The sequence below is a fragment of the Colias croceus genome, chromosome Z, assembly GCF_905220415.1.
Source record: "Colias croceus chromosome Z, ilColCroc2.1".
Classification (NCBI taxonomy): domain Eukaryota; kingdom Metazoa; phylum Arthropoda; class Insecta; order Lepidoptera; family Pieridae; genus Colias; species Colias croceus.
Genome location: NC_059568.1, coordinates 514,731 through 528,288, shown reverse-complemented (window position 1 = coordinate 528,288; position 13,558 = coordinate 514,731). Strand labels below are relative to the sequence as shown.

At 35.8% G+C, this 13,558-nt stretch overlaps 2 protein-coding genes across 3 annotated transcripts in view; one reads left to right on the top strand and one right to left on the bottom strand.

The window, feature by feature from the left end:
• The window catches only part of LOC123704965 (tetratricopeptide repeat protein 39B-like), a 41,973-nt gene extending 38,636 nt beyond the window's left edge, over nt 1-3,337 (bottom strand). The window contains exon 1 of one of the 2 annotated variants that reach the window (XM_045653486.1): nt 3,269-3,337. The gene's annotated coding sequence lies outside the window, so the exon portion shown is untranslated. The remainder of the gene's footprint in view (nt 1-3,268) is intronic. The other variant, XM_045653488.1, reaches the window with a different exon arrangement.
• Nucleotides 3,338-3,834: 497 nt separating this feature from the next.
• Nucleotides 3,835-13,296, top strand: LOC123705346 (zinc finger protein 2 homolog). The gene is made up of 15 exons (XM_045654088.1): nt 3,835-4,141; nt 4,318-4,473; nt 4,555-4,660; nt 4,998-5,096; nt 5,694-5,845; nt 6,221-6,356; nt 6,783-6,883; nt 7,566-7,652; nt 8,303-8,428; nt 8,714-8,928; nt 9,250-9,351; nt 9,919-10,073; nt 10,889-10,972; nt 11,225-11,403; nt 12,179-13,296. The coding sequence occupies exons 1-15, from the start codon at nt 4,007-4,009 to the stop codon at nt 12,278-12,280; spliced, it is 1,935 nt and encodes a 644-aa protein (XP_045510044.1). The 5' UTR covers nt 3,835-4,006; the 3' UTR covers nt 12,281-13,296.
• Nucleotides 13,297-13,558: the final 262 nt, after the last annotated feature.

Below are 13,558 nucleotides of genomic sequence, written 5' to 3'. Positions count from 1 at the left end.
GACTACCTTATGGTTGGAGTCGTAGGCTTACACATTTTATCCTTATAAATTCGTGAATACGTTTGTAAGTTCGGTTGTCACACCAAACAGCTAAGTTAATTTTAAATAATATTTGCACAGACTGTGAAGCAATAGGGTCATTGCGCTGGTTTTCGTCCAATTATAGGAGTTGCCAACTTTGTGATACGAAATAAATATTTTGGAGCACCCTTCCTTAAACATATAATTTTTTTTTTAAGTCCTTATATAGTCTTCTTTAAGATAATATTAAGGGAAAATAAATCATTTTGATGTATCTTTTTATTTAAATTATTTTCTGCAAAAGTAGGGTAAATGCTAGTTTTCGTCCAAAAAAACTGGTTTTCGTCCTAGTGTAAGCTAGTTTTCGACCACCGTGTAGAAAAAGGAGGGTAGGTCAACTATTAAGTTAAAAACCAATTACAGGTATATACGTTTATTTAATTAACATCACAATTTCTCACTACCTTACAGGTTTAGTTTTACTTGTGGTTTTACTAATAATAATCAATATAACTAGTCAACACTGAGATCTATGTAGCACTTGGCAGTCCTTATAGGCGTTAGTGATGACTGTATAATCATTCGTAATAAAGAAAGGAATGCGTTCCTTACAATGTAAATGAAACAAGTAATAATTACAGGACTAAGAAATAACATCAAAAAACAGAAATATTCATTCTAACAACAAAAATTTTCATTCTAATACTTTGTTTATCAAATGAAACGTACTATAAACACACAGCCATAATAATAAGTTTTAGCTACAGAATCTTCAGTGTACGCAGCGTCTTTTTTTTTCTAGATTTCTTAGACTCCTTCGAGGCCATCTAAAAACAATAAGATCTTTCTGAGGATACGTTGAGTAAGTATAATAAAAAAATACTGCATTGGCAAAACAGACCTAGAATAAAAGATGATACTCAAGTGAATGATAATCAAGAAAAATACAGTGTATTATGTCTGACCTACCCCCATTTATGCTACGAATAATTGACTCTACTTCACATAAGGAGAATGATACATGACTGAATGAATGACAATATTAGGTACCTACAACACTCTGGCCCTCACCAATTATTTATAAGGAAGATACTGAATAGAAAACTTTTCAATACGTAAAAATAGACGAAAAGTAATGCAAAAGAATGGCTATATTTAATTTTTGGATACTCCAATACTCATTCATGGACGAAAACTAAAACATTTAAAGCTAAATTTAGTTTTCGTCCACTTCTTTAAATATTTTTTTATTTTGGCAGCACTGACATAGCAGTGGACGGAAACCAAAAAAACTAAACTAATAGCAATAAAGATCACTTCAGGAGAAACTATTCAGTATTTTAAAGGTCCGATAAAGTAAAATGACCCTAACAAATATTCACGTAGCTGTTTGAGTTTCCGTCCACTTGGACGAAAACCAAATATTTTGAGAATTTGGTAACCTAGTATCCGTCCACTTAATATTTCGAAGAGTATTATAAAAATGTATGATAAACACTTATAATTGCGTTTATTATGCTTATAAATAAACATACGTACCAAAAACATTACGTAAACTAGCTAAAACAGTGATTTACCTTACCATGAACTTTTCTCGCCGGCAAATTTTTCTCTCGCGCGATGACATCTGCAAGGCACGTATGCGAAGCGGCCACATTTACGTTAATTTTTTGAACTCTCTTCTTGTCAAATCAAATTTTAATGTTGATAGTACTGTTGCTTAAACATTATGGACCGTAAAAAGTGCAAACTTGCGCGGGAAGGTAGGTTTGTATTCAAGTTTTACGCACGTGATTGTAGCAGGTCAGTCAAATGGACGAAAACAGAAGCTGGACGGCAAACCAGCGCAATTACCCTATATTCATCTTTTTATCGTGAAAAGAAAAGTTTGAGGGAAAGAAGAACGCGCTTCGTCGACAAAATAATAGAAAATATAATTTATAAACCATTAGGTAATTATTAATGTATTTGTTGTGAAGTACGCAACAATAAGTATTTAAAAATAAAAATATGTTTAATAGTATAATAGACTTTACCATTGTTATATTTCTATTGTGAATTACTTAATAGTTCTGGAAAAATTCGATATTGGAAATGGCGCTAGTGGCAGTAGCTTTGTCCTGATTTTTTTATTATAACTTATTAGTTATTGTTAGAAATAAAGATAGCTTAATGTCTTTGTGCAATATCATGTTATTTTTATACATTATGATAAAAAAGATGGTTTGAAAATATAATACTAGACAATATGTAGGTAAGAATAGATATTAAGGCCAATCATCACACTGAAATCCGGTGTTGACTAGTTTTTATTTAAAAAATGTACATATATTATTTTAACTTCTACATTTTAGCAAAGTAGGTAACAGCAATGTGATGCCCCTAATTCGAGTCCCGCCTACTGCAATAATTATGAGTCGTCAGTTTTTGGGTCATTTACGAAGAGATATCTATTCGCTCGCAATTATCGAACAAGATCTATATTATCTACTTTGATGTTTATGGTTTACCTTTCCATAATTAACAATTAATTAATCATTGTAGGAAGGTACTTGACAGCTTAATGTTTTTGCGAAATTTCGCATAAACGGGTAGGTATCATAACAGAGATTGTAGAGTTGTTAAAGTTTCAAATAAGTTTATTATGTGATCATAAATTTGATTTTATATAATTTAATATATTGATTTTATTTAGAGAAATTATATTTGGTCGTAGTATTCAAATAAACACAAAAAAGGTACCTAGATCGTTATATACAAATTACGATATAAGACCGAGCTCTCACTTTTAGCCGCTTTAAGCGTACGTTTATTCTATATTATTTTCGCTGTAACGGTACACATGGAAATAATGAATGAAAGTTAATTTAATCATAACTTAGTTTTAAGTAACACAGAAAACATCGCACTTCGCAGACATTGCCTTAAAATATAACCCGACTATAATAGTGCAACTGCAAGCGCTAATATAATTAGCTCTAATTTTCACTAGACAAGCACATAAGCATTTCTTCTTTCGCTATTACATTGTACAATATTTCACCTTAAACTATTTATATATTACCGTAAAATATTTTAGTTAAAATAGGCTCTATGTCACTAATTAATTAATTAATTAGCAATAAAAAAAAATACTTAACTAAATAATACTAACGAAATACAACTTGTTACTGTCCAATTAAATTTAATTGTTATCGCAAAGTTGTGGTTTGTTATCAATACAATGAACTTTATGTAATTTACTTACCAATAACCACGACGCGCACGGGCAGCAATATTCACAACAACCGAAGTAAGCGAACTAACAAACACTCACTCACGAATAAAGTTTACTATGCTCACGAGTCACGCATTCATTCAACTCAATTTGTCACTCAAGAAGTCAAACTTTTTATTCGGATTTTTTTTACTTGTTGCAAAAAGTTTTGAATTCCTTCAGTGACGTGCGTAAACTTAATGATTGTAATATATTACTAAAATTTTACTTTTACAGTAGATATTGCGAAGAAAATCTGCGTTTTTTAATTATGTTTAGTATAAATAATTATGAAATCTATTTAGTAATTTTTCTACAAAATGCGAATGGATGACGAATTTTTTTTTCATTCCACAATTTACGTACTAAATTTAAATTCAAACTGCAATTTTTTTGTTGTTTAGGAGGCAAGGGTTATGGTTAGATTATTTTTTATGTTGTGTATAGCCTTTTTTCAAATAATTTAGAGAATCTGTTGTCATTTATTATCTGTCGCCTGTCAAATCGTATGAACAAATCAGCGACCGCGTTCGCGTCAGCCGTCGACTGTCACGTCAAACTGGATTGATAGAATTCAGAAATATTTCGATAGGTATTTATTTTGTTTCACCGAGTAGAAACCATAAGTATATCTGAAGGCAATGGCGACATTATTGATTAATTTTTTAAAACTAGTTTAATTAAATTTATGTGTAATACTTTTAAATCAACAATAAAACTCATAAAATCATGACACATAATATAAAAGTGGAGGATCTATGCCGAACTTGTCTTACAAAGGAGATTGACTTGATATCTGTTTACGAAATTTACACCGGTTCCGTAACATTAGAGAGCATCTTATCTACGTTGACCGGTCTTAAGGTATTTCCACCAATATTCTTATTTTTTTTTTTGGCAAACTGAGCACTGCGAAAGTGATAACGATTTTATGTAACTATAAGCGATTGTCAAGTTAAATGTACTGTTGCAATGTTGTTATTTTCTTGTTTATTATGTGTTTCTATTTTCCTCACTGAGTTTGTATCCGTCACAAATAGATAGAATCAGGAGATGGGCTGCCCTCGACTGTATGTGTCGCGTGTAAGGACAGGGCTACAAACGCGTATGACTTCAGGCAACAATCCATACAGGCTGATGCTAAATTGCGTAAACTACACAGAAATTGCAAAGTTGAACCCGTTGAACCTTTAGCGGTAAGAAATATCTTTGATAATATGTTTACGAGTTGCATATATGTATTATAATTGGTTGATGAAAATGTGTATTCCTTGCAGAACAACAATGAATGTGTAAAAACAGAACAGTTTGGTATTGGGGATCGAGATGACTATTTGGACATTGAATTTGGGTTGGATTTTGCAAATGGCTCTGATTCCTTTGGTAAGGCTTTGTTATTGCAGTTCTTTGTTTCATATGCATATAATTCTGTGTTGTTTACTTTTGTGACATTGTTAAGCCAGTTACTAAGCATAGTTTACAACCTATTGTTGGACCTAAAGAATGTACACAAACAATTACATATTTTCAAATTCAATTGAAGTGTTTTCGAGGACCATGTAACCAACATGTTGTATAAGTCCTAAATAGTCCCGCAGTCTGTTTCAAGTCATCTTTCCATCTTCTGACTTGGCAACCTCTGCCTCTTTTGCCATGCTCTTTATAATAAATTAATTAATAATTAGTATATAATGTATTTTACACACTTAATTGATTACAGATGATGTCAAGAATGAAGCAGATATTAATTCAAAAGATGACTTATTATTGTTAGAGCAAAATGAAAAAAAACCCGCTGTGTCAGAAAAACCTTCTGTTGGTTAGTATTTTGACGCCTTATATAAGTGAGATGACCGCCTTCTTGGTACAGTGGTTGACGCGCCAGCTTCGAGCCCTGGGTTCGGTTACTGATGAAGACGCAAAAAAAAATGTCTTGGTCTGGTAGGACACAGAAGGCTCATCACCTAGTACTTTTCCCTAAAGAAAATCGATCAGTGAAACAGATGTATGCATAATGCATCTACCCCTTACCCCACTAGGGGACATGGGACTTCACTTTTATACAAGTGAGATGAGTAGTAAATTTAAGTATTCTGTGTCTTATCATAATTTGGTTGCAATGTTGCTTAAAATATTGTGTTTAAAAAATTCTGTATCTATGTTACTTGGTAGAGATTTCTAATGCTACAAATATTTCATGTTGGCTGAATATATTTATTGTTAAATTTTTTATGTAATTACTACAAAATACAATACTTTTTGTATGTAATTACTATATAAAAACATAATAATAAATATTAATTTTTCTATATAAAAACTAGCCCTTGTTAAGTTTAGTAACTAGTTTCAACGGTGTATTAGTCACCAACTTCGAATTTTATCAACTATCTAATGATAACAATAATTACAATAACAGCAATAGATCCAAGAGACACGAGCGGCACATATTGCCCACTATGTGCAACAAGCTACGGCAATGCAGAGGGGCTGACGAGTCACATGTGGGAGCACCATGCTGATATCATGGGGCCCAAAAAGAGAGGACGGCCAAAGAGGCTCGGCACTACGGTGGGTTGATCTATTTATGATGATATTGAGATATTTTGAAATGTTTAATTTAACATAATTGTAATTTAGATGATATGTTGATACACTGAAATCAAAATAGTAAGACTGTTGTTTCGTTAGAAATTAAAAAAAAAATATATATTTTAAGCCATGACAGGGATTGCTATCAATAAAATTCATCAAATTAAGTAACAAAAACATTTATTTATTTATTTAGATTTATATTAGAAGCTCATTTTGATCATCAAATTGTGTATTTATTTTCACTACTTTTGACTCTGCTAATTTGACAGAAAACTTATTAATTTTCATATAAATAAAAAATATTTACCACTGTTTCATAAAACAGTTGAATACTAAATTTTTTGTTTAAAGGCCATACTCAACAAACTATCAGAGAATGGAGTCCACGTGAAGTGGGTGACGGACATGAAGTTTGACTGCAACTTCTGCAATCAACAGTTTCGCTCTAAAGAAGATCTTGATACACACATTGTTGCCTCGCATAAAGGTTAGTTTAGACTCTCATTTATTGGAATAATAAGTGTGTATCTTGGAACATATTCATGTTGTGATTGCTTATATTGTGTTAAGAATTAAAATTTCTGTATTTACAAAAATTCACACAGACCCAACTTTATATATAAGTCATCATATCCTTGTCAAGATATTATTTTTTTTATTTAACCATTTATTGTACCACACCATTTAACATTACAGTATATAATATATAGTTGTACAGATTCGAGGTAAAGTACAAAAGGTGACCTTATCACTTATTTATTATTTAAATGTTATAAAAAATAAGCTCTTTAAATGACTTTTTATTCTAAAATACATTACGAAATTCTTTTTCCATCATTATCTTTACCTTACAGAAATTAGACCAGTCTTTATTATGATCTAGTGTAAAAAATATTGTATTATACATTTACAGACCTAAAACTAGTGAACTGCCTGATGTGCAAGAAGATGTACCTGAAACGAGAGGACTTTGAGAAACACAACTGTCAGTACAATAAGGATGATAAGGCTGAGGTTAATATTTTTTACTAGCTATTATCTGCAGCTTTGCTCATCATCATCATCATCATCATGATGATAAAGCTATTATCTGCAGCTTTGCTCATCATCATCATCATCATCATGATGATAAAGCTATTATCTGCAGCTTTGCTATAGCAAAGGAAATGTCCATTTTAGCCATGTATCTATGTCCAGGCACAAATGTCATATAAAATTTTTGTGTTTTGATTTTAAAGAGAAACAAACACACACTTTAGAATTTAAAATTTTACTAAGGATTCAGTTATAGTAGAACTATCATTGATTTCTATTTTTTTTCTATTAGAAATAATTCTCAAAATCATCTTAATCTATTTTTATTTATTACTAGCGGTCCGCCCCGGCTTCGCCCGTGGTATATATTCACGTTTTATTTAGATAAGAACCATCCTCGTACTTCAAGGAATATAATAAAAAAAGAATTAAAGAAATCGGTTCAGCTGTTCTAAAGTTATGCGCTTACCAACACATTTTGGGAGTCATTTTTATATTATAGATTAAGTTTCAAAGCTTATATAATAAAAGATATAAAAAACTCGTTATAATATACTTGCCGAAGTATAAATAATAATAAACACAGCAGCAAAAATTACAAAAAAAACTTATAAATTACAAAAATAATCGATGTTTTATATGTTTATGGTATTCTTTACAGGGTACGGCAGAAGATTCAGACGTGAATAGAAATGCGCTCAGCGGCGAAGTGCTGCTGCAAGAAGTCATATCACAAATACCTGAAACTGTGAGTTAAATGTCCATTTTTACAATAAACTAGCTTACCGCCCGCGGCTTCGCCCGCTGTCTCTAAAACGATTTGAGATTTAAACTATCCTATCTGCACATGGTGTGCGAATTTTATTATAATTGGCTAAGTGGTTTAGGAGTCCATTGAGGACTAACATTGTGACACGAGAATTATATAATATATGTATATGAAGACTAGCTTACCGCCCGCTGTCTCTAAAACGATTTGAGATTTAAACTATCCTATCTCTCAAGTTGGACTTGCTTGCTTGCTTTGAAAACTGCTTTGAAAAAATTTATTATACTGTTTTTGCAAAACTTCTAAGATTATGAGAAAAATTCAAATAGTTAATTTTTAAGTATTTATCCATTATGCCAATAAAAAAATAAAAAACATGTGAAAGTCTGCATATACCTACATTCTTATGTTCTAAACACTCGTACATATATAAATCCTTCAATTTTTTTTACTTACAAAAGATATGTTTTTCTCATTAAAAGTGTTTGTGTTAAAACTGACCAGCTTTATTTATCACCTTTCCACTTATCCCTGGGCAGTAACAACAGCAAAAACGAAAAAACCGAACTGGCCACTAACAAAAAAAAAAAATAGAAATAAAATTTAAAATTGGAATCACTTCATTCCAGGACTGCGTGTCGGACATATGCACGTGCGAGTGCTGCGGCTGCGTGTGCGCCGGGCAGGAGCAGCTCGCGCGGCACAAGGACGACGAGCACCCGGAGCTGTCGCCGCGCTGCCAGCTGTGCTACAAGGTGGTTATTGTACATGTAGTGTCAAGGAAGTTACTAAAATAACTAGCTCAATGAGAGAAAGACAGACAGAGAAACACGCACGCCACACGGTTTACAACTACAGCAAAAAGTGTCGTTACAATTTTTTTTTGTCTTAATTTTTTCCATCTAGATCCTTTCGCGGGACGGTTCTTCGACATACCGGTTTCCTCATGATTATTTTCTTTACTGTTTAACTACTATATCTCAAATGTTATTTTTTATTAGTATTGCTTTTACAGATTTTACTAATCGAGATGCTCACAGGTGTTCGCGTCGCTCAAGTCTGCTGCCCGACACCGCGCTACATGCAAGCAGCGCGAGCGCACGTTCTCGTGCGAGACGTGCGGCGCGCGGTTCGCGCACGAGGTGTCGCTCAACAAGCACATCCTGCGCTCGCACCGCGGCCAGACCGTCAGCGTGCGCTTCGGCGAGCGGCCGCGCTCCTACCGCTGCGAGACCTGCGCCACCAAGTTCTGTCGGTGAGTGTGTACACGCACACACAAGCACAACCTGCGCACGTACACACACAGACAAGCACGCACACCTACGCGCATGCGCTATCAAGCATTCACTGCACTCGACATACACGCAGCCACGCTCGCAAGCTCGCGTGTTCGTACTCACGTACACATGCACATGTAACACGCACACGCCAGCGCACTTGTCACTACTCACTCGAAACGCACATACTGACACTTTTACATATACAAACGCGTGCACGCATACTCAAAAATATAACTGTGTAGGTTTAGTTTAAAATAACTACATTTGAGGTAAATCTGTTAATAATTAATTTTCAGGAAGGACTTACTAGCGAGACACGTGAAGATTCACAAACCGTCAGAGAAAGTGTTCGAATGTGATACGTGTAAAAAGAAATTCCACAGGCGGAGCAACCTACGGTAATAATTTATTCTTAAATTTATAATTGTTAATAATATCTATGTCACTTATACTTAATAATATGTATGTCGCGTAAACAACTTGACGAGTTGTCCTTTAGTCATTCTATTAAATGTCGTCATTCAATGAACGATCTCGTCATTCAATCAAAAAGCAGATTCAACCTGATGACTGGCACTACATTTATTCAATATTATACTAAAAGGGATGGCGAGGGTTTTAGCTCTTTTTGTATTCTAACTATGTCATAATTGTTATGGAAGAGACGCCTTCTAACACAAGTGAAATTAATCATTTAAATGAAGGCACTTACCTCCAACCGAAGATGAAAACTTGATTAAAAGAAATAACGACGTGGGCACTCGGGGACTGCCGCGGTAAAGCTATTGCATGCTATGCCTTCAGTCGGAGTGGGGAGCGTGAGGTTTTTTTGTTACGGAATCTCTCGATTCGGTCCCCGCGCTTAAGGCCCGCGATAGAAGCTATGCAATAGCTTAATAACAATTTTTTTATGTCGTTTTAATGACCATTTTTTCCTACAATGATAAATGAACTCACGTCCCCAGCACGCACATGCGCGTGCACGAGCCGGGCGGCGGCAGCACTAGCGCGTGTCTCTGCCTGTACTGCGGGCGCGGGTTCTCCAACTCGTCCAACCTGATCGTGCACATGCGCAGACACACGGGCGAGAAGCCGTACAAGTGTGACTTTTGTGGCAAGGGTCAGTAAAACCACCATCTTTACTATAAATAAATAAATATTATAGGACATTATTACACAAATCGACCTAGTCCCACAGTAAGCTCAATTAAGGCTTGTGTTGTGGGTACTAGGTGACGATAAATATAATATTTAATAAATACATATATAGATAATAACACCCAGACTCAAGAACAAATACTCAAATATTTGTGTTTCAATTATTCATCACACAAATATTTGCCCTGACCGGGGATCGAACCCGGGACCGTCGGCTCAGTAGGCAGTTACTTTACCACTGCGCCAACCGCGTCGTCAACTACGTCGACAACTATCTTAAAACAGTATTGTTCAGCAGTCACCACACAATTATTCATAGTATGGTCTTAGCTCTTCTTTTTATCGCTGGTATTTTTAATAGTCCTTAAGAGTGTTTTTTTGATTTTTGTTCCCCTTTTTTTATGTGATGGCGGTAATTTGGTGAATCTAATAAACTTATTTTATCCTTATTCATGTTCTGTTCAGTGTGGTAGATATTATATGGGTCGTCTAGCGCCATCGCTTTCCCACACTCGAAATAATATTGCTATAAGAATGTTATGCTGATTTAAGTACTTTAAACTATATACTATACATATACTTGTATTTGGTCAGCAACTTGCATAACATAACCCCCTGAGTGAAAAACAATGACAGCGCTATATGGGTCGTCTACCGCCATCTCTTTCACGCACTGGAAATAATACTGCTATAGGACATCATGGTAATCCTCTGAGTTGAGTTTTGATATAGAATTTTGTGAGGAGTGGTTTTTTATATGGCTTGTCTTTTTTTCAGGATTCCCTCGCTCGTCGGACTTGCAGTGCCACAGGCGGTCGCATACCGGTGAAAAACCCTGTATATGTGGAGTTTGCGGAAAAGGTGCGTGTTAAAACAAATTATGATGAAACAATGATGGTGAATTAAAACACGGTGTTGTGTTTTTTTATCTAGTTTTATAGCAGTCTAATGCTTTATAAATGACAAACAAAAAAAATAGTCACAGAAAACCTTTTGCTATGGCGGGTGGCGGAGTGGTCAGGCGTCGCTGGCAAGGCGAAAGACGCGTGTTCGAATCCGGTCTTGTTATCAATATTTTTTTTAGATAAAAAAAATTGGATGTATGTGTTGCAGGTTTCTCTCGCAGCAACAAGCTGTCCCGGCACATGCGCGTGCACACGGGCGTGAAGCCGTACAAGTGCGTGTACTGCGAGAAGGCGTTCTCGCAGAGCAACGACCTGACGCTGCACGTGCGGCGGCACACCGGCGACAAGCCGTACGTGTGCGAGCTGTGCGGCGAGCGGTTCATACAGGTGGGCGAGTGGGCCAGCGTGGGCCATAGTGGCGGAACACCGTATAGGAGCGCTACTGGACGCGCCTCCGAACCAAAGCTGAACAATTGTGGCCATATGGTCTTTACAGCTGTATAAATGCGTCACTATTTAATTTTTTTTTGTTTCTCCGTAACTCGACGTCAAGCGCTTATTTTGCGTGAGAGAGGGAGGTGGGGGAAACCAGCTAAAACTGAAACCACCCGAGCTCCTCCATGAAGCCAAGCAGCTTGTGAGGGCTGCCGAAGGCTTCGGGGAGGGACCCAGGAGACCCCAGGTGTCTTGCCCTGTACTCCGCAACCCCCTTACATTCCATGATGACGTGGGCTGCCGTTTCCTCGGTCGCTATGCATGCTCTGCATAGCGGACTGTCTGTGATCCCTAGATTGAAGAGATGTTTGTTAAAGGGGCCGTGCCCTGTGAGGGTCCCTGTTATTACACGTAGTTGCACTCTACGTAGGTTGAGAAATGCGTCACTACTACGTTACTATAGTAGTGGGTGTATACCCACCCATCTGTATAGATGCACTGAGCACAAGCTTGGTGGTAATGTTGAATTTAAAGGTTCGGCGCTGCCTTGTTGGCCTACACGAATATAGCCGTATTTCAACAACCTCTGAAGATATTTCACAAATGCACTCATACATATTGTTTTTGCTCCTAATTAGATTATTTTTGACCTACCCTACTGGAACATGTTATAACATAGTATGCAATATAATAATAATCAATTAATCCAATACTCAAACATTTCCAGGGCACAGCACTCCACAACCACCGGCGCGCGCACGGCCACTACGCGGAAGGCACAGCGCCGATCCCCGTCACATACACAGTACAGAACATCACGCAAAACTGATTGCTGCTCGTTTGGGTTGGCGACGCCTGCCCGGTGATACGGATATAGCCGAATGTAAAAACAAATAGGAAATAATTTTTCGATACTAGTTCGGGTTGGCGACCCCTGCCCGGTACTACGATAATAGATTGAGGACAGCTGAGTGTAAAAATTACTACTAAAAAAGCGACAACCTTCTCGTTTGGGTTGGCGACGCCTATCTCGTAATATGACAAGGACAGCTGAGAGGAAGTTTCTAAGAAATAGTTAGTCGATGCTAGTTTGGGTTGCCGTTTGGAATATAGCGTGATGATGGGTTGAGGACCGCTGAGCGCGATTTCAATTTAACGTATTGGTTCACGGCGATTGTGAACTCATTGTGTGAAAAGGTTGACGATACCTGATTGTAAATACGATTTAACTTATAGGTTGATGACACCTGAATTTAATTTCAATTTGTCGTACAGGATGACGACGCCTGAATATAAAAATATTGGATTTGAGTATATGTTAACAATACCGCATTGTGAATACGACGCAAGATATAGGTTGACGACGCTTGGGTAAATGGTTGGAAAATGGTTCATGATACACATTAAAAATGGCATAGAGTTGTGTAAACCCAATAAAAGATTGAAAGAAAAAAATGAATATTACGTTCGCGAATATTATTTCTACTTCTTTTATTGAGACAACGAAACTTTTTTTAGTATATAAGAATAATAAATCGAATATTCTGTTACCATAAACCTATCACATAAATAAGCAATAATATGCCTTATTCTAAAATCACGAACGAAGCTGTGTGCATATCTTAGCAATAATGATTAATATACTTAGTTAAAAAAAGCTTAAAAATCATGAAATTATTGTATTGTCACCGATCCGTGATAAGTGTACCTTGTTTGATTTAAATTTGTCAATTAAAGGGTGGTTTTCCACCAATCATATCGCTTCATTTAGTTTGAAGTTTAGCGATAGTATTATTTGTTATTTACAAACATTCCTCGCTACACATACTCGCACATTATTGGTGGAAAAGCACCCTTAAGTGGGTCAAAATCTAGTTTAAAGGAGTCGGTTACATACAAACATATAGATGAAGATAATAAAAAGCGTGTTTAAAATAGCACCGGAAATATTTTTGAAGTGAAACTTCTTTATCTGGGTTGGAAAAAAAAATTAGTGTAACATTTTGTCGTTACGCGTGACATTTTTCCGTTACGCGCCATCTTTTTCTTATCCCTACCACTCGTGATTTGACGTATTTCTGTAAAGTTGCATATGGTAAATTATTTT

What these genes read in the sequence shown, in the direction of transcription:
- LOC123705346 (XM_045654088.1), top strand. Translation starts at nt 4,007, where the DNA reads ATGACACATAATATAAAAGTGGAGGATCTATGCCGAACTTGTCTTACA. An exon ending in TATCACAAATACCTGAAACT is followed by an intron (nt 7,653 to 8,302) that starts GTGAGTTAAATG and finishes ACTTCATTCCAG; the next exon opens with GACTGCGTGTCGGACATATG. An exon ending in CACAGGCGGAGCAACCTACG is followed by an intron (nt 9,352 to 9,918) that starts GTAATAATTTAT and finishes TCACGTCCCCAG; the next exon opens with CACGCACATGCGCGTGCACG.